General features: G+C 32.4%; 1 protein-coding gene across 41 annotated transcripts in view; it reads right to left on the bottom strand.

The window, feature by feature from the left end:
* LOC106882892 (phosphatidylinositol 4-phosphate 5-kinase type-1 alpha) overlaps positions 1-21,492 on the bottom strand; it is a 244,051-nt gene that overhangs the window by 65,693 nt on the left and 156,866 nt on the right. For 16 of the 41 annotated variants that reach the window (XM_089365865.1, XM_089365855.1, XM_052974610.2 and 13 more), the window contains 4 exons: positions 17,001-17,159; positions 14,534-14,693; positions 13,122-13,157; positions 7,417-7,500 (listed from right to left, as the gene is read on the bottom strand). In XM_089365865.1, the coding sequence (XP_089221991.1) occupies positions 7,417-7,500; positions 13,122-13,157; positions 14,534-14,693; positions 17,001-17,159 (439 nt within the window). Of the gene's footprint in view, positions 1-7,416; positions 7,501-8,275; positions 8,391-13,121; positions 13,158-13,704; positions 13,750-14,533; positions 14,694-17,000; positions 17,160-21,492 lie in introns of those variants that run through there. The other 25 variants (XM_052974612.2, XM_089365856.1, XM_089365849.1 and 22 more) reach the window with 5 other exon arrangements.

The following is a 21,492-nucleotide window of genomic DNA, read 5'->3' as shown; positions in this document are numbered from 1 at the left end:
CCACCAGCTCCCATTTTTGGTTTTTGGTTAAATTATTTTTATTCTACCTAACCTAACCCATATTATTGCTATAACGGTTTGTTAAATCTGAAAAACAAAATATTAATATTGCCTTCCACCCCACAAGTTGGTTATGAATACTTGAAGACATAACATTAGAAAATAATTTGCCAAAATAGATAATACAGGATAAATATCCTATATGTACACCAGAAATATGCTCCTATCATATAAAACACTATGCTTCCTATGATGCTGATTAGGATGGTTATGACAATGATAATGAATAAACTAAGATTTAAAATATAACTTGAGATGCTGACCATAGCTAACAGACTTAGAAACTAGAGTTGAAGAGAGGGAAAAGGAAAAGAAAAAGAAGAGGAAATATCTCAGAAACAGACTTCCAGTTTTTCCTATTAAATATAGCAATAGAAATATAATATTGTCTGGAGGAATGGTAGACTACTGCCTTTTAAATATTTTATAAAAACATTAAAATTTGTACACACCCTACTAACTTGGAGAAAGTAAAAAGAAAGGTTTTTTAAAAGAATCCTATGAAAATCAGTTTTCTGTACATATAAACCAAATATTTCTACTTAAAATTAAACTCATCAATCGTTCTTAGCAGCAATTATAGAAGGTCAGAATGAGATGATTGGATGTAGTTGTTTTGGTGCTGGTGATCTGGCATGGCTGACTGAATGTTGAGCCTGTTTTGGCAACAGCACATTTTAGAGAGAGTGAGGGATGAACAAGAGAAACATTAAAAATGCTTGATATCAAATAAATCAGCATTGAAACAACAACACCAAATAGGAGGGCCCAAAATGGCTGTGCCAAAACGTCTAGTACTCATAATGAGTATCCTTTCATTAACACAACGAATTTGCAATAATTGAAGCGTCAGGTGTTTGTTCCTGCTCTTTGAAATCTGAGTTTGACTAATAATAGACACCATTGCTACAACAATCATCAATCATTTCATCTGATTAATTAGTTCACTTACCGTTATTTGACTGTGTGACTTATAAGAAGCTAGATTTTGCACAGAACTAATTTTACACGGCTTACATTTGGCGCCTCATGCTATAAGCACCCCAAAGACTGCCTTCATAAAAAAAACTGAAGCTATTTCACTTCATTTTGAATTGAGAATTAATATAAAAGTCAGTTATACAACTAATACTCATGAGAAATGAATAACATTAACTTCATGCTTACCTGGAGAAGCAACAGAATACCATTCCTATGTACCCTCCCTGAAACATCTTATCACTATTGGTTTCACATCCTTTTTCTTCATGCAAGCAGGGTTGGATGGACTTGGAACAGTGCATTCTTCTTCATATTATGGTTTCTAAAACTTTTGAAGCTAGTGAATCTTGTATGACTGTCAATATGTTTACCAGTATTTCCCAAGTAGTTTCTTTGTAGTGATTTAGTGAGAGTTTTCACAAATGACTGCCCTTATTTCATAATTGAACATTTTTTTTTTTTTTGTGACTATGCAGACTGAATTCCATCACTATTTTACATTCACTTTTCCATGTATGCTTGGGTCAGAGTTTATTGAGGCAGATTTTCTATGGCCAGATGCCCTTCTTGTGGCCAACCCTCAACAGTTGCCAAGTAAAGTAATATTTCCTCCATCATGAGACAGGTTTCCACAGAATACTGGAAATGAACAGCACTGCTTATATGACAGTGACACCCATTTACAACTATGACACACTATCAAAACAAAGAAACACACACACACACACACACACACACATGCGCACGCACACATACACACACACTTGCATGTGCATCACAGACTTCTTTCAGTTTCTGTCCACCAAATCCACTCACAAGGTTTTGGTCAATCCAGGGCTATATTTGGAGGCACTTGCCCAAAGTGCCATGTAGTGGGACTGAAACTGAAACCATGTGATTGGGAAGAAAACTTCTTAATCACAGAGTCACATCTATGCCCACGTTTATTATTATTAGTTGATCAAAATGGACCACCTTTACTTAGTTTTCATTTCACAAAACCAACCAATCTTCCTCTCAGTGGTTTCTCTAAATACTACCATAGATTGATTGGCCCTGTCATGAGCCAATCTTCACAAGATTTTCCATTTTTGTCATTTAATTGTTACAGAATAGAAAATTCTATTTGCAGGCTTAATTAGTATCATTAACCAATTTTAATTCTCAATTTTAACTATTTCACTTTACTTCCATAACAAATATGTTTGATAATTGCATAATATTTCCTCCTGCCTTTTTAATTTTAGCCTCTGTGCTTACCTGGAGAAGCAAAAAGAAACCATTCCAATGTACTCTTCCTGAAACAAGTTCACATAAGCACAAACAGGAAGCAGATATGTTCTAGAATACATTTTCTTAAAGCTTTATACACGAGAAATATAACCCAATGAACTCAAACTGTAAATGGAGCAGCCAATTCTGTATTGTTTTTTCATAACTTTAGTTAGAGGAAAGATAGCAACCATGATTCTGAGACAGGTGGAAGGAAATGATCCTCAGACTCAAAACTTAGCTCCAATGCTTCTATAAGAATACAGTCTCGTCAAGGCAGCTACAGGCCAGATGGTGATGTTGAATCAGTCAAAAGATTATATGTAGCATCCAAGAAGAGTGACAATTCTTCTGGCAAGCTTCCACACCATTTTCGTTTACCAAATTCCACAAAGCATAAGTTGATGTGAACTGTGGTAGAAGATACTTGCCCAAGATGTCATATAGTGGAATAAAACGCAAAACCACATGACTGCAAAACAAACTTCTTAACCACATAATTGGGCACTTATATAGGATAAACCTGAGTGAAATATAGTAGGATATATTTCTGATCAAGTCTGTGTGTGTGTGTGCGTATGAGAGAGAGGGGGGGGGAGAAAGAGATAGATGGAGAGAGGGAGAGAGAAAGAGAGGAGAGAGAAAGAGAGGAGAGAGAAACAGAGATAGATAGAGGGGAGAGAGAGAGAGAGTAGAAGGGAGATTAAAGGAAAAAGAGAGAAGGAAGAAAGTAAGAGAGGAATAAAAGAGAGAGAGAGAAACTGAATATTAAGGATACATAAGGATATCAGTTCCACCAGCTTCCTATGAGAAAAGAGATTCTAGTAATGTAAACATGCAACAATTAGAATGGTTAACAACAGAGTATGAAAGAATTCAGCTAGCAAACAGATATATGGAATATGGTAATAAAAACTAGCTTAGCCATTACATGCCAGCATAAAAGGGGAAAAGGGGTTGATATTAAAACATGTAAAATCCCTGTTCATAAATGCTATGAAGGTTCAGTTTAATACCAATTTTAAAAATATATCCTACTGCTTAACAAGATTCAAGTTTATTTTATATATATATATATATATATATATATATATATATATATATATATATTCAAACTGAGCTTTAAGAGATTATTGATTTGAACTTACAATTTTTTTTTATACATCAGTAATTATTTTAGTATCTATGTATAACAGATTGAAATACTAGTATATCTATGGAAAAAATAATTTTAAGTGTTGATGTATAAAGAATTATAACTTTTATACAAACACACAAATGTGTGCATGTGTGTGTGTGTGTGTGTTTGTGTGTGTGTGTGTGTGTGTGTCAAATGAATGAGATATGAGTGTTCAATACATATTGTAGAGGATACAGCTTTTTTTCTCTTTTTAATTAAAACTGAAGCTAAGAATTTGTCTTGCCACTTGAGTTTCACACCAGGGTGATCATCAGATCATGATCGTCCTGGCATGAAACTCAAATCATGAGACAAACTCTGAGCTTCAGATTTAATAAAAAAAAAATACTTATATTTAGAGATTGTAGTTTTGAAGTTAGAAGGCAGTATATATATATATATATATATATATATATATATATATATATATATATAAATATATAGTTTTAGGGAAAAGAACCAAGAACCAAAGTTCATGAACTCATCGATGAAAATCCACTGTCGCATATATTATCTTTATCTTATGATATTTACTTGGTATTATATTATACTCATTTATTGTGCTTTTAATTATTAATTTTTCTATATGTGACAGTGGATTTTCATCGATGAGTTCATGAACCTTGGTTCTTTTCCCTAAAACTATATATTTATATATATTTTACTCTGTGAGAAACTTAATTTAATTTTAATTTTTTATAAATTAATTTTAATTGAGTTTTTACCTGTAATTTTGGATTTTGTCCCTAATATTATTATTATTATTATTATTATTATTATTATATATATATATATATATATATATATCAGTTGTAAAAGAGCCAATGAGATATGTTTAGTTGAAACGCTTTGATATGAGCTGGTAGGAAGATTATTTTTCACACATAAAAGTAATAAAAAAGCAATTTTAAAAATGTGGTTTCTAAGTTTTATGACACATGAAGAAACAATGTCTGAGCAGTTCAATAAGGTTATTGATCTTTTTCTACTTTGTACTTTTCAAACTTTGCCTTGTTACAATTTCCTTACCTTACAATCTAGAGTGCTGCATGCTTCAACAGACCAATTGCACCATCTGGTGTCAATTCCCACATAAAGCCAAAGACTATACATTTTCATTCACCCTTCTGTACAAATCCAATTTTCATTCAACCTTCTGTACAAATCCAATACCTTGTGTAGGTAGTTTTGTAATAAACTGTTTTAGAACAATATACACTTACTTCTACATTACCTATTTTTTTCTAGTAACAATTAAACAAGCTGTAGCTAGTGAATCAAAAGGAAAAAAGACAAGATTGAGCCAGTTGTGAAAATTATTCATCATGTGCAATTATTTTTAAATGAGATATATATATATATATATATATATTTAATAAACTTTTACCAAACATGTTGAGTGCCATTTTTTCATTTGTCCACTTACTCATATACATACATATGCATTAACTTAAAAATTAACACTTAAGTTAGCATCAAATATAATGAAAATAAAGCATAATTAGTGTTAATATTTTTCATTTTGTTCAACAAAGAGAAGAAAAACATTGCTAAAATATGCACAGAAAAATTAATTAAACATGAAGAGAAAGATAAGATTATTATAATGTTATAAATAAATTGTATTTGTGAGTTTCAGACACCAATGACAGGCTGAGAAGAGAGAAATATAGATCAGTTATAGACTAAGGCAAACATATAAATATTAAAAGGTCATAAAGCAAAATAAGAAAAAAATTCTTAAAATAAAAAAATAATTAAATTTCAAAAATTAATTTAATAAAAGTTGAAACTGAAAATCTAAAGAAGAAATAGAATTATTAGCTTTATAACAAAACTAAAGATAAGAGTGTGTTAATTAATAGTGGAAAAATAGCAAACAAAAGCATTATGCAAAAACATATAATGAAGAAAAAAAAAACAGTTTGAGAAACTGGAAGTGGCCTGTATTGACAAAAGTATACAGTAAAGTTGGTGAGTTTTGTTAAGTTTATATATGTTGTGGAGAGAAGACAAATCTGATATTGGAGATATAATTCAAATAATTTTTCTTTTTCTCCAAAATATCAATTCTTCTTCTTCTTCACATGGTATACAAACTTACAATCCAAATGAACTTCATGGTGTGTGTGTGTGTGTGTGTGTATGTGTGTGTGTGTGTGTGTGCGCGTGTGCGCGCGCGCGTGTGCATGTGTGTGTATTATAAACAGTAGAATTTCTTCTTTAACAAGACTCGGTGAATATTGAGGAGTATATATTAATAAAATTTAGTTCAAAGATCAAAGAAGTGCAGCAACAGTCTGTTAGTAAAATCTAAATCAAAATGAAAATGGTAGTAGCCATACAAAAACAAACAAGTAAATAAATGAATGAATGAATGAATGAATGAATAAATAAATAAATAAATAGATAGATACATAAATAAATAGAATTCAATAACGAGCCTAATGAACAAGTGAAATGAACAGTAACTATTGAAATAAATAAGCATGAAAAGTTGTCAGCAGCATAATGTGTTATCTTGGTGGGTGGGAGCTATTCAAATTAAGAGTGCCAATAAGAGAGTAAAAGTTAAGTGCACGTTTTGAAATGCAAGTGCTGCTAGTGGCTATTTGATAGCAATGCAACAGATTTGCTTGAGAGAACAAAAATAAGACAAGAAAAGCTCCGGAAAGTAACAGAAAGCTACTTGATTGGCTTTCCAACAGTACTTCAGCCGGGATGACAACCACTGTATTTTATAAAGGAATTGGTTGGTGGAGTGATCAGCAGGGGTGAAGTCAGTGGAAAATAGAAGAGAGTGAAGGAGAAGGGGGGGGGTGAGCAAAAAAAGAGAGGGGAAAGAGAGGTGGAGATGAGAAGAAAGGGGGAGATGAAGAGAAAGGAGGAGAGAGAGAGAGAGAGAAAAAGAAAGAGATGGAGACACACAGACAGAGAGACACAGAGAAAGAGAATAATTAGAGACAGAGGTAAGATGAAGAAAATGTGGAGAAACAAAAAAATAAGGAAAATATAGAGTAAAAGAGAGAGAAATGTGGAATGAGAGAGAAAGCATGACACAAGAAATAAAAGCAAGATGGAGTATGAAATTTCATCATCATCATTTAACTTTTATTTTCTGTATTGACATGGGTTGGATGGTTTAACAAAATTTGATGCGTCCAAGGACTGTATCATGCTCCAGTATCTGCTTTGGCATGGTTTCTATGACTGGACACCCTTCCAAATGTCAACTCATTTTACAGTGTGTACCAAGTGCTTTGTATCATGCCACCAGCATGAGTGGGGTTGCCGTGCAGTTTGCAAGACTATGAAGCCTGAGGGGGACAGGGTGTTTTATACTAGAAGATGAGGGATCGAAGAATGGGAGAAGGGGGAAGAACAGGTTTCTTGCTGTAGAGGAGTTATGTGGCTACTCACATTTAGAAGAGAGGGTGAGAAAGATCGGGCAGAGCTAAAAAGAGATAAAATAATGATGATGAGGCATCCAGATGGCCCCTCAAGGTACAAGGTAAGTAGGAGTGAGTGAGGACATCTTTGGCACATTGGACAAAATACCTTGTGATATTTTATTATGTTCTTTCACATTCTAAATTCAAATTGCATTTCCTCCTTCCAGCATCTCCGTATGCCAAGAGAAACCAGAGTGCAGAGGAGTGCAGAATAATAGTGAGATGTGAAAGAAAAAGAGAAAGGGCTTAGGAGAAAGGTAAACAGTGGGTGAGAAGGAGATTTGAAAACAATATGAAAGAAAAAAACAGAAAAAGAGATAGAAAGTGAAAGAAAGACAAAGATGTGTAATGCGAGTAGCAGTGGAAACAAAGGATAGATGAAGGGAAGAGGCAAATTGTAAATTACATTTAGACATGCATAGTAAGTGTGCATCTGTGGTGCAGCATGTCGTTGATGATGTAGAATACTACCTTTTACGTGTCCTAGGAGATGAGCGAGAGAAAGAATTCACCTGAGACGGTGCATTCACCATCGAGCAGATGCAGCCATCTCCTCTACAAGTAAAAGGAAAACATTGTGTCATACAGAGACCCCAATGAGTGCTGAGACTCTTGGTCAAACGTGTCTCTCTCTCTTCAGCTTAAATTACATTATTAGACTCTTCACATTCAGATTAAAGATGCACACACATTTTTTTTCAAACAGGAGTGCACATGCACACAATCACACATACATCCAACAATGACAATATATTTAATATAATTTTACACAGACAAAGAAAGTTTAATAAATAAAACCCAAGAACATGTATTTAACAAAATATAACTAATAATAATAATAATAATAATAATAATAATAATAGAACAAAAAAACAAACAAAAAGTAATTAGGCATTTACAAAACTGTTTTATTCATATGAAAAAAGGAAAAAAAATGGGCAAAAAATAGAGTTCGATTCTTAACTAAGAAAATGCATTTTCATTTCATGTGGAGGGAAGAAAAAGTTTTTTAAAAAATTGAAAAATAAAAAAAAAAGGCATTTAGGAGGGAATTGGAGAATAAAAAAACAACAAAAGGAACAACTGCAGCCATGATGAGAAGATTGAGATGCAGGCAAAGGAATAAAGCACAGCCTCAAAATCAAAACACCACAGTAACGAGTTATGAAGTCTTCATCAGTACATATCACAAACATTAAATATAAAGCTTCTCTGATTTCACGTAAGGGTGTTAAAGCTGTATTACTCTGATGGAGTGAAACAAGCTACTGTTGTTTACATGTATTAATCTTTAATTTATTTTTTTTAAATAAAAAAAAAAGGTCTGTTCTTTTTTTTTTTTGTACATTTTATTTTCTGTTTCGTGTTGTATTTTACTATCAATGGGTTAGGTATATAATTTTACCGGAATGAGCTTTTGCAACTCATAGTGCTTTTGTAGGTACCTAAAAAAAGTGGAAGAGTGGTAACATTAGTCGGAAAAAAAAAGGACATTATTATATGTTTGTGTGTGTGTGTGTGTGTGTATATATACATACATATATATATAAATATATATACACATTTATGAATATAAAATATTTATATATATATAGATACACACACATACACACATGCATATATATATATATATATATATATATATATATATATATATATATATATATATACACACACATACACACTCGTGTTTTTTTTCTCATTATGTCTTAATACATGATACAAGCTAAGTAGAAAAATTATCAAAAACAAAAAAAAACTTTACATTTAACAACATGCAACATTTACAAGCAAGCAATACAAGTTTTTCTCACGTTTTCTTATTCAGATATGTATAATGATAGCCAAACTGGGTGGATGTAGGTGCAAGGGGTATTTCACACACACACACAGAGTAAAAGAATGTCATAAGCAACAAGTCATAGCAGCTTGATGTGTGTGTATGAATGCACGCACACACATAAGTTTTAGAATTTGAGACACCTCTATTGCCTACTCTTGGGATAAATTTCATACATGATGGAATGTGTACAGGTTGTACTCAGTATTTGAGAACAAATTTCTTGTGAGCCATAAATGGAAGATGATGTAATGTAATGTCATGCAGTATATGCCAAATTCTAACTTTCTCATTTCTCTTTCAGATATATCAACAGCATCAATATCAATAAGGTAAATTCCATTCTGACACGGAAAATGAAAAGGCTCATGATTCTAGCTTCCAACCATGGCAACTTGGAGATTACTAACTCCTTGAATGTAGCCAGATCGTTCATGTCTAGGGTCAGGGGAAAAGTTGAAGATCCCTAGCAGGGATGTATCATCTGTGGTTGCATTTTCAGAAAGAAGAATTCTCAGCAGTCAGATATCGTCAAGACAGCCAGGTTTGTCCAAAAGGTCCAATACATCATGAACAACCTATGGTGTACAAGAACATCAGACAAAAATATTACATGATGCTGAGAAGGCAGTTTATGTTTGGCAAGTCCTGAGAGGACTATGTGAACCAACATTACATAACTTCTAGTTCTCTAGATCTGACCCCTCCACCCCTCGGGACTGTGTCTATGGTATCATCCAAGGTAGGAGTCTTACCATCATGGGTATAGTGGATGGCATACGTGGTGATCTTAAGTTGAATAGCCTGTGTCTGCCATTCATTCTTCTTTCCTAGGACTATGCAGGAGAAGGAAGGTAGTGGTCAGTATGATGTTTTGTTTTTCCTTGTATATGATTTTGTTCCCAAATACCTTGTACACTCTGTATATATCTAAAAATGTTGTGCACATGTAGGCATGAAGAATGTATGCCTCAGGTTTGTATGAATACAATAATGTGATTTAGTTTACAAATATCGATTCTTACAAGCTATCCACAATATTGTGCTTGTGCTCGCATATACTGAAACTAGGTGGGGTGCTGGTGTAAAATCCCCATAATCAAAACTATAAAGGATTGTTTTTAACCCTTCTTGTATTTTCAAGGATATTGATTTACAAAGAAGTTCTTTGAAACTTCTTAGTCCCCAAAAATCATTTTCAAATTTCTAATAGGATGAATGATGCAGTAAATACTCCCTATTTGGCTTGACTACTTAAAAGTGAAAGGTTAGTTAAAACAATGCAACTATTTAAAGTGCTGTTAACTTTTTGATGTGATTCTACTGTAATGCAAACTATATTTAAACACCTAAGGTCTTATTTTCAGATTTCGGATGAGTCACAAAGATGAAGTATTTCTTTCGCTGAAAGACTTCCAAATCATATTTCATTGATCACATGGTTATGCTTTATTGTAATTAGTGGCAATTGGTTGATGAAGTATAGAGCTGATTGCAATACTGGCTGAGTCATAAAAGCTTAGACCTTTTTCAAAAGAGACACACTGAGATAGCGACTTTTTTTAGCAAATATATAAAAATATTTTTAGCAGATATATAAAAGCATTTTTATTGTTTATTCATGATAGAGAAATCAAAGGTTAAATGAAAATAAAAAATTAACAATAGGAGACAATGTCCTCTTACATTTATTATGAATATAGTATACCCAACTGTGTTAAATATTACACTAGAAACAGAGACAAATTCATGATAATTGCTAGTAGGTCAACTGAACTGGCTGAGGAGTCAACAGATTCTATCTTGTCTCTGTTACAGCATGTTTTTACCTGAGATACAGTATGAACATTAAGAGGCACAGCTCACTATTATAAGCAGTAATGGATTCAAATCTTGCCATTCATGACTGAGAATGAGTGAAATACTATTACTGCCTAAGATAAAACCAATGTCTTGATTACTCTTAGTGGATCAATGAAAGTTCTTGATCTATGTTTTCAGAGTGCAAACAACGTAGAAGCATAATATTCTGAAGTCAACGAACACACATAAATATTTGTGTATGTGTGTGCAGTCTAATGACTGAAACAATATATATATATATATATATATATATATATATATATATATATATATATATAGGTGCATTTGATTATTTTTCATTTGGTTTGGTATATTGATATAACTAGCAAGTCAAAACATGTTCTAAATTCATATGAATTAGATCCATCAATATGTTTGTTACACTATTATACAACAATATTAATGAACATAAAAATCCATTACTGGCTTCAACACTATTCAACATATTGGCACAGGCTAAATAGTGCTGCAAATTTACTTATATAAATTGTGGGAAGTACTATTTTACAGATTGGAACTCTTTGTTTGTTTGTTTGTTTAAACTATTCAACAATGAAGTGTGAGCAATACAAATAACTTGTAAATTAGATGATGTACAATATTTACAAGTATATTCATTGTGATATTTAAGTGTATTTTAAACAGCAGACAAAATATCTGGCAGATAACATTTAACTATTTTATTTGTTTTAATTCAGTTTCATGCTTGGTTCATTTTCCAGAAATCCTTTATATATATTATTGAACATGGCATAAATATTAGCCGATACTCAAGGGGGTGAGTGTCGTGGATTTTAGTAGCAACCCAACAATCACTTGAGTGAGTGTCGTGGATTTGAGTGACCGTCCAACGATCACTGGAGAGTTTGCCGAAAATCAGGGTTTTTATAACTACTTCCTAGAACCGTATCCCGTGAAAAACTTCTTCAACAAAGTTCAGAATTCATATATGGGCAGTAGATATCACTGCTAGAGAACTTGAAGATGAGTTGGAAGTTTTTAAACGTATGGTTCATGAAGTATATCCCTTTATGCATGTTAAAAAACACTCAGAACTTTCCAGACAACCTAATATATAATTCTCAAAATTATATAGGATATTGGAATTATAACTTGTGGTGTCTCTTGGCTATTATAATTTGGCAACATAGACAATTAGAAAATATACAATTATATATTTAACTAAAAAAATGCTTATTCAATAAGAAATTAGTGGACACTATCCATGTACACAAACATAAATGCATACGGATCTGAGCATATGACAGTTAAGTAACTATCTTAGCTCTCTGGGCTACATGTTACAAAACTTGAATTCTCAAAAAGTTGGTCTTATAGACAGGATGATAATACCTAGAAAGCTAACAAAATAGTAAACATTCCTCTGAGCCCAAAATGTCCCAAATATTATATTTAAACTTTATAGATCCTTAAATGTTTAATTAACTCTTGATAACCACAACTAACTGGGGATGCAAATTGGTCGCAGAATATCTCAGCCAGTTCCTTGATATGGTAAGGAAGCAATAGCTATTTACACCAGTGATTCTTAATCTTTTGTAGCCCCATTCACCAAATGCTGTTTCACAAATGTCCCCTCCATGTTTGCAAAAATAAAACTTTTATATATATATATATATATATATATATATATATATATATATATATATATAAATATTAAGGAAAAAACCAAGATTATTTTAATTAAACAGAGGCTAATTTTGCCCAATAATTTATTATCCATATCTTATTACACTATGCCATCAAGCATTTGCCTCTTTTTAGACATCTATGAGGACCAGAGTATTAATTTTTTATAAAAATTACTAAAGGAAACAAGGACTTATATCATGAAATTATATTGGACCTTGGTGCCTCATCAGTCACGTTTCCACTCACAGATAACATAATGTCCTACTGATAAGCTAATTCAGACATTTTTGAATATATGTTTAAAAATAAAAGTGTTCTACTTGGTTTAAATATCTTATTTCTAAGAAAAATCATGACCCCTTGGAACATTAAGTGCCCCACTATGCTGCCTGACCTCTTAATATTTGCCACCCACTTATGAACTTAGATCATCATTACTATTATTATTATTATTATTATTATTATTATTATTAAAGCAGTGAGCTGGCAGAATCATTAACATGCCAGACAAAATGTTTAGTGATATTTCATCTGTCTTTACGTTCTGAGTTCAAATTCCACCAAGGTCCACTTTGCCTTTCATCTTTTCGGGGTTGGTCAAATAAGTACCAGTCGAGTACTGAGGTTGATGTAATCAACTAGTCCCCCCACCACCACTTAAAATTTCAGTAGAAAGAATTATTATTATTAACACTATCATGCCACTGAACTGGATCTTTGCATTTACTTGTGCCGTGGGAAAACAGGAGAGAAATACAAGCACTTAATTGTAGTGTAGACTGCAAGAGTTTCAAAGCAAGTTTGTGAGAAAAACACTTACATCAATCCAAGAAAATGAGTCATACAGGAAGTGGAACTTTTCACAAAAATAAACAATACAAAATTATACATGCAACTAAAACTGAAGCAGGCATTAAAAAAAAAAAAAAAAGAATTTTTTATTTTTAAATTTAAATTTTTCGTTTTTTTTTTTTTAAATGTATGAAATAGGTTTTTCTATGTAGTTGCACATTTCTGTCAATAACATGATTTATAAATCACAAAACTTATGCAATTGTGCAGTGATTCAAAATGGGAAAATACTAAAAATAGAACAGCAAGCTACTTATACTCATTAAATTGCAATTCACTTAGGTTTAAGAAAGTTGGTAATTTATTTAGTATAGGTAGATAAACTAGAAAGAAGCAACGGGGCAATTTATCAATAAAAAAAAACAAACTGACAGCTTGTATTTTAACCTAAATTTAGCAAACCAACAATAGAAACCCTATGTTATTGCTTAACCCAGTAGAAAATAGCAGCTAAATTTCTCTTACATCACATCCTACTACCTTTATAAGATACACTACATAATGTAGTCCTAGATGTCCTACACATCTCTAAAAAAACAAGATATTCATACCTGGACTGCTTTTGATCAGAGGTCTGCTCAATCAGAGTAAACCTGCTATAAAACAACAATAACCTAAATTTGGTGAAATTAGAAAGATTTCTGAAGCACATACAATATGCAACAAAAAGAAAACAAAAATCTTCATACTAAAAACCTTCTCTTTCATTGGTTGTTTTCCACAACACTTGAAGGTTGCTAACAAATCCACTAAGATCATCTTTACATTTTATCCTTTCTAAGTCAATAAAATATATACTGGTAATAATCTAATCAAATGTTATTTTCTCTCTCACATCATCACACAAATAATAATAATAATAATAATAATAATAATGATGATGATGATGATGATAATAATAATGATAATGGCCTTGCGCCTAAAGTACATAGATCCCCAACTACCAATGCTGACAAAACTAGGGTATTTATAATCTTGAATACCACTAACATGGAATATGACAGATAAATAAATGTGCAGCAGTATATAGATTAATTTAACTTCCCAAAGTAGAACTGACACTACAGGACAGTCTATAAATTTATATTTCTGTGTAGTTGTGTATGCAAAAGAAAGATGAAGAGAGTGGAAAAGAGAGAAAGAACACATCAGAACACACTTAACTAAAAATATATCAATAACAAATAAATGAACAGACATATCCAACGTATATACAACAATAATTACTGAAGTAGCAAACACGAAATTAATTGCAGTCTGATCTCACATTGCAAACAAATTCCACAAAAGAATAAAAACACAAATTTACAGGATTCACCAACATTTGCCACTTCAATTTACAACAATTAAGGAGAAAATTAAAAAGAAAAGAGTAATCACCTTTTCCCATGTTCAGTAAGTCCAGATCTTCCAGAGTCAAGAGATCTCATTTTCCTCTGGCCGTCTTTGTTATATGTATACTCTCCACTATGATAAGAATCCCTTTCACCATATAAGCTGGCATGGTTTTCAGGTACAATATCTGGTCTGCCTCCCAAAGCTAGTGAACAGCAGGAAAAAAAAAAAATTAAGTTCAATAATGAAGAAGAAAATATTGAAGGAATGAATGCATTTTAAAACAACAAGCCAGAGGTGGTAGCCTTTACATAGTCACTCATCTTGCTAAAAATAGCAATTGAATCTGACTCAAAATCTCACCCTGCTGTCTTAAATAAGGAAAGTAAAGATTAGATATTGTAGTCATACCTATATAAACTTCAACAGAAGGGATGGTTACAGCTGGAGAGCTTTTAATCATAATTCTATTCAATCGATATTGACTTGGGACTAAACAACATTATTGCTGAGTAAGTGACTGAATAGTAAGATCTTATGTTTATAACATTAGCCCAATAAGAATCCTGTTAAGCTGATAAAATAAGAATACCAGCCTGTATCAAAGCAATCGTATGGAGTTAATATGTCACCCTTGCTAAAAGAAACTGGCATGATATTGCTATTAATTAATTCAAACAAAATTCTCCTCTTGTTTATGGAGTAACAGGTACACTTCTATTTCCATTTCTATCCATCAGCCACTCTCCTTTCATGCTCTTATCTTATGTACCCATTCACCCTATCCAATCCTCTGGACCATTTCTCTAATATTCACTTTCCTGTAACTTGAGGATATGCTCTGACACCTCTGCACTATCTTCTTTCCATTTCCAACTAGCGTAGCCATGTATTTCCTCTACAGCATCTGTTTCTGTCCCTCTATCACAGTTTAACCTCTTGTCACCTGGCATAAAGCTACCTCCCTCAATACTACACCCACTAAGTTGAGAGGTCTTGTCTTGTGAGTTTCTGGGGGGACCTTACTTGAGCCGGTGTCACATAGAAAGCATCCAGTACACTCAGTGAAGTGGTTGGTGTTAGGTTGGTGCCATAGAAATTATGCCAAAGCAGACATTGGAGTTTGGGGCAGTCCTTTAGATCATTGGCTCCTGGCAAACCATCCAACCCATGCTAGCATAAGATGATGATGACAACTAGTGTGAGACTTCATTAATGTTACAACCCTACCCTTATATTTCCAATTAACATAAACAGGATGTGAATGTACATACTTGCATATTGTAAGTGCAACTATTACGACATTGTTATGCCTATGCTGGAAATTGTGGAAAGCTGAATGAATACAACACAGTAAGCCATCACAATAAGGTTAATGATTCATATCCTGTTAGCATCACTATGTACAAGGCCTCCATCAGTCAACATTGACCATGCATCTGCTCAGGAACATATAGGCCTGGACAAGATTTTTGAGGAAGACTAGCAGTTACCCATGCATGCAAGTCTTTCTATGTCACTTATCTTTATTTAAGGGAAAGGCCATCAACCTAGGTTGACACAACTAGGCACCAGAATCATCACATGTATTACTAACCGAATGCAAAGAGCTGAAATAATGCCAACATATCAGCCAACAGACAAGTGTCTATGTAGTGACTTGATCTGCTAGAAATAATAGTCAAATCTCCTTTAAATAACGCCATATCTTTAAAAAGATCAGGGAAGAACTTATTAACTCATTGGAGAATGTAGTTTTAGATACACTATGTCTGATGAAAAAATGGATTAGATGATCAGATCTGGAATAACTTAAATCCAATGTCAACTCAATCAGAGCTGACTTGAGTAGTAAACAAAATCAGTAGCAACAGAAGAGGAATTGATAGCAAACATTACTGAGTCATTTTTAACCCTTACCAACCTGCCCGGTTCTATGATACAAACTCCCTGTTTTAAAATGATCTAAATTAAAACCTTCCATCAGAATTTCATGCAAATTTATGTTCCAAACACCAGCTTCATAACAACAAAGTTATTGTAATAAATTCTTTATTATTTTCAAAATTACTTAAAATAAAGACTGTGTATTTCAAAGAAAATATGGTAACAAAAGGGTTGGGCCATACATACACCACAACACAAAAACAAGGATTTGTGTAATTGATGATTTGCTCAATGCTTTGTATGGTAACATGGCTGAAAAAGAAATCCACCCTCTGGATATGATGCTAATCTTGCAGTCAACTATCTCAGAAGACTCTCCAACTACTGAAACTGAGATGTGGAATTCCGAGTCATCAAGAATGACATCAAAATGTCTGCAAAAAGGTATTAATTTACAACTAGAGTTAGTGGTCTATTTACATGAACCAAACACTGCAGAGTGCATGTACTATATGGAAGAAAGAAATCATATAAACTATGCATGAAAATGAGTTTTAACAATTGAAGTCATCACCATCACAATACAAATAATAGTAGTTAGTAATAGTGATATACAAACTCTTACCAGACTTTTTACCACTTTCATCTGAAAAGCTAATAGTGCGTTGGTTTCTGTCGGATTGCTTGCTGGTCTGTCCAGCATCAGCAGCAAGTTCACTGGTTGTAGGAAAACGTGGCCGGCCAGCTATGGAAGTCTTCTTTTTGGAAGGGGAATGCTTCAAGGCTGCAAGAGAATGACAGAACCAAATTGAAATGACATCTCAAAATACAATCTGAGATTTATATAACTTATGTTTTTAAGATGAAAAACAATCACAGTATCACAAGTGAAATAGAAAGACCCAAGAATATTCTTTCATTGTTTCAACCAGGCTTGTACCAAACAGGGCAATGAATCACCACATGAGAAACTTAAATGAATATAGGAATAATATTTACTTATCAGAAAACTAAGGGAATCAACTACTCTATTTTTAATTTACATTTAAAAATAGAAATTTCTTAGTAGTCATTACCCTTAATTGTCTAAATGCCCAAGAGAATTATTGTGAAGATGAAATTATAATCACAGTTATTTTCTTTCAGATTATACTATGGCCTGCAGCTGTCTTTCATAGGGCAATATGACTCACAATACTTTCGGCAAGACAGACCTGATTTTAGAAAGTCTGAAACCTACAAGCACATTAGTCTCTATTTCATCTAATACATCAGATATATACTAATTCTGCCATCATTTCCCAGCATCCTATAAGCCAATGTAACTGGCACTCTGTCAGTTACGACAATGAGCATTCCAATTGCTCCAATCAACAGAACAGCCTGCTCATGAAATTAATGTGCAAACGGCAGAGCACTCCACAGACATGCATACTCTTCATGTAGTTCTCAGGGAAATTCAGCATGACACGGAATTCAAAAGGCCAGCCTTTTGAGTTGTAGGTAAAACTCATTTTTGCCAGGTGAGTGGACTGGAGCAATGTGAAATAAAGCACCTTGCTCAAAGACACAATGTGCTGCAAGGAATCGAACTAAGGATTGTGAGCTGAATATTCTAACCACTAAGCCAAGTGCCAATGTAGACTACAACAAACTACTAACTCCAATGCCTTCATATGTTTTTGTTTTCTTTTTTTTTTTCTTTGTAACGTACCATAAGGGGAAAATAAAAGTTATGGTTTAACGGACCTGTAATTATGTGGCAATTACTAAAAAGTAATATTGCTGTCTTACAGTAATTAAAAAGAAAAAATTTTACTATAATGTATCTCAATAATGAAAGTATGATGAAATTAGTTAATAATATTTATTACCATCACAGTTGCTTTAATAACCACTTTTCCATGCTTGAATTAGTTCAAATGGAATTTGTTGAGGAAGATTTTCTATAGAAAGATGCTCTTCTTATTGCCAACTGTTTCCAAGCAAAATAATATTCCCCTATGGTCAGACATTTTCATGGAAGGTTGAAAATGAATGATACTGATTGTATAATGGTGACATCTGTTTACAACTATCACATAATATTGAGACAATCAGACACACACACACATATATCTATGATGAGGTTCTTTCAGTTTTCACCTGCCAAATTCACTCACACGGCATTAGTCAGCCCAAGGCTATAGTATAAGACACTTGCCCAGGTATCAGGTAGTAAGATTAGATGTGGAACTACATTTGGGAAGCAAACATCTTAACCACACAGCCATGTCTGAATCCCCCACAAAATAACTGTTTTTAATAATAGGCACAGAGCAAAAAATTTGGACTTCCTTCAGTTTCTGTTTATCAAATCCATGCACAAGTCTTTGGTTGACCTGAGGCTATAGTAGAAGACACTTGCCCAGGGTGCCACACAACAGGACTGAACCCAGAACATAATTGTTTCCAATTTTAGGCACAAAGCCAGCAGTTTTGAGAGGAGGGAAACAGCTGATTATATCAACTCTAATATTTAACTGGCACTTTATTTAATTGACCAATGAGGGATGATCAGTGAAATTGATCTCTAATACTAATAATTATTTCTAACAAAAGCATAAGCTCCAAATTTACGGTAAGGAAAGAAGTTAGTCAATTACATCGACCGAAGTCCTTGACTGGTACTTTATCAACCCGCAGAAGGATGAAAGGCTAAGTTAATCATGGTAGGATTTGAACTCAGAACATAAAGTAGTATAACTAAATGACAGAAAGCATTTTGTACAACAATACTAATTTTGCCATCCACCACAACATAAATATCAATGCAATGGAGAATATTAATACAAAGTTTTACATCAAGTACTAAAAGGTGTTAAACTAAATATTTTATAATTAAACAAAGCAATATATATAAATATAGAATAATGGGTAAACATGAAAAAAAATTATGGTAATATAATGGATAGAATCTGAACAAGTAGGACTGGGTACTCAAATTTTATCTGCTTCCATATACTTAATTTTTTGTTGCATTTTTGTTTTTTTACATCTATACACTTTATTTTGTCTAAATATAAACATGTTTACACAGTTGGTTTCTAGATTAGGCATCAGTAAGGTTAATTTGATTTGGTATTAGTTGCTTCAAGTTAACATATTAATGTTTGTGTGATAGAGCTGTTAAGCAGTAAATCTACTGAATTGTGTACAATATATATATATACAAATATATATATACAAATATAAATATATATATATATATATATATATATATATATTAGGGAGATGAGCATGATTTTATCTCAAGTTTTACTTACCCCTATCTTCAACAAAATTCTACCTTTTGGCTGAAGAGTTATTGTAATATTACTTAACTCTAGTTGAAAAGCATTAAGAGCATTAAGAATAATTGCTTTAAACCTTACCATTTTAAATGTAATTTAAACTAGTTTTTATAATAATAGATTTTCTTGGGCAGACCAAGTTGTGAGAAAAACAATCGCAGATAAAACCTTTCAAAGTAAGCTGGCATGGTAACAAATAGCTACTTACTAAATCCTTTACTCATCATAATGTAAAAACTTCAGCAACATTTTAACACCTAGTAAATATCAAGGGAAAGGGAAATCTTAGCTTTCAAATGAAATTTAACTAGTTTAATTTATTACAAGATCCCTTAATTTTGTAGCTAATGACATTTCTGAATCATATTTTAGGCCCTTTATTTAGTCTAATTTTATAAGAAATTTAAGTGGTAGGTTTAAAAGAAAATATTCCTTATTAAGTTGTTGTTCTTTTTTGTTTTTTTTTGTTTTGTAAATGCATAATCAAGTAGCAAGAGAAGAAGAGGGAAAAAGAAACTGTTGTCAAGTTATCAATGACAAAACAAATATTTTACCTCTTTGAAAGCATGCACAGAGGATCTGCTGATATCATTATAAATGGAAGCATATACCAATTAAAAATCGAGTAGTTATAATTGCAATTACTTAAGTATATTTTACAGATTGAAGTAACAAATCAGTTACTTCTATAGCAATAAAGTTAGATTAAAATCAGTAGAGTTAAGGTTAGTGATAACATGTGCAAAATATTTTAAATGTTTCACTTAATCTCACTTTCTTTTGAAAATGTTTTAAAACATTCAAAACCTGTTCAATAATATAAAAATAAAATAAAGTAAAACATGCATTTTTATTTTTGAAAAATTACAATAAGCTGTCACCAATAAATTTAATCATTTGATATCTTGAGATAATCTTAAATAAACACAGATTGTTATAATTCAGACAGCCACTACACACACACACACACACACACACAGAATGTGCTATTCGAATACACATACACACAGTGCTATTCAAACACAGACAGTGCTTTTTCAAAATATAATGCCCAGTTTAAAATACAAATGAAACACTATATATTCTTAAAACAGTTATTTTGGGGAACAAGAAAAAAAGAAACTTACAAAGTATTAATGTCCCTTTTACTGTCTAGAATATAACAAATGCAAAGCAAACAAGTAAATTTTGAAAGAAGCATCACAGCTCCTTTAGATCTCATAAATCAGATATGAATTTCCAAGATTAAAGATCAGAAAGAAAATAATGAAAAAGAATTTAACCTTTTAAGCATTCAGATTACTGTCAAACGGAATGTTTATTTATTGACATCATTTTGAATAAATTGTGCATTATCTTATAGCTTCAAGATTTGAATGGTGCAATTGCTTATTTCTAGGATGACATTTTAGGGTAGGTGCAAGAGGTTAGATCTGGCATATTTGGGCTAGACTTCGCTGGTTTAAATGTTAAAGGGTTAAACATCTCCCGTAAAATAATGATTCAGGGGATGGAGATCAACAATAGGAATTGTTGCAAAGATGTTATTGGTCGGAAGTTCAGGCTTGAAAATTTCAGTTACAGCTTGGGAATAATAAGAATAATACCCTTTATCTTGTTAAAATACATTTTCAGACATTCCTCCACCCCAGAAGATTAACAGCAGCAAAACAAGTCTGTCTATATTTCTCTTTTAATACTTTTATCTATGAAAAATGTTACCTTTTTTTTTATTTTTGAAAAGTTTGTCTAAATTTCAAATAATCAAATCGTACAAGGACTTTT

The sequence above is a fragment of the Octopus bimaculoides genome, chromosome 18 (genome assembly GCF_046866305.1).
Source record: "Octopus bimaculoides isolate indiv1 chromosome 18, ASM4686630v1, whole genome shotgun sequence".
NCBI classification, from domain to species: Eukaryota; Metazoa; Mollusca; class Cephalopoda; order Octopoda; family Octopodidae; genus Octopus; species Octopus bimaculoides.
Note: the sequence above shows the minus strand (reverse complement) of the source record. Positions and strands in the feature narration are given on the sequence as shown.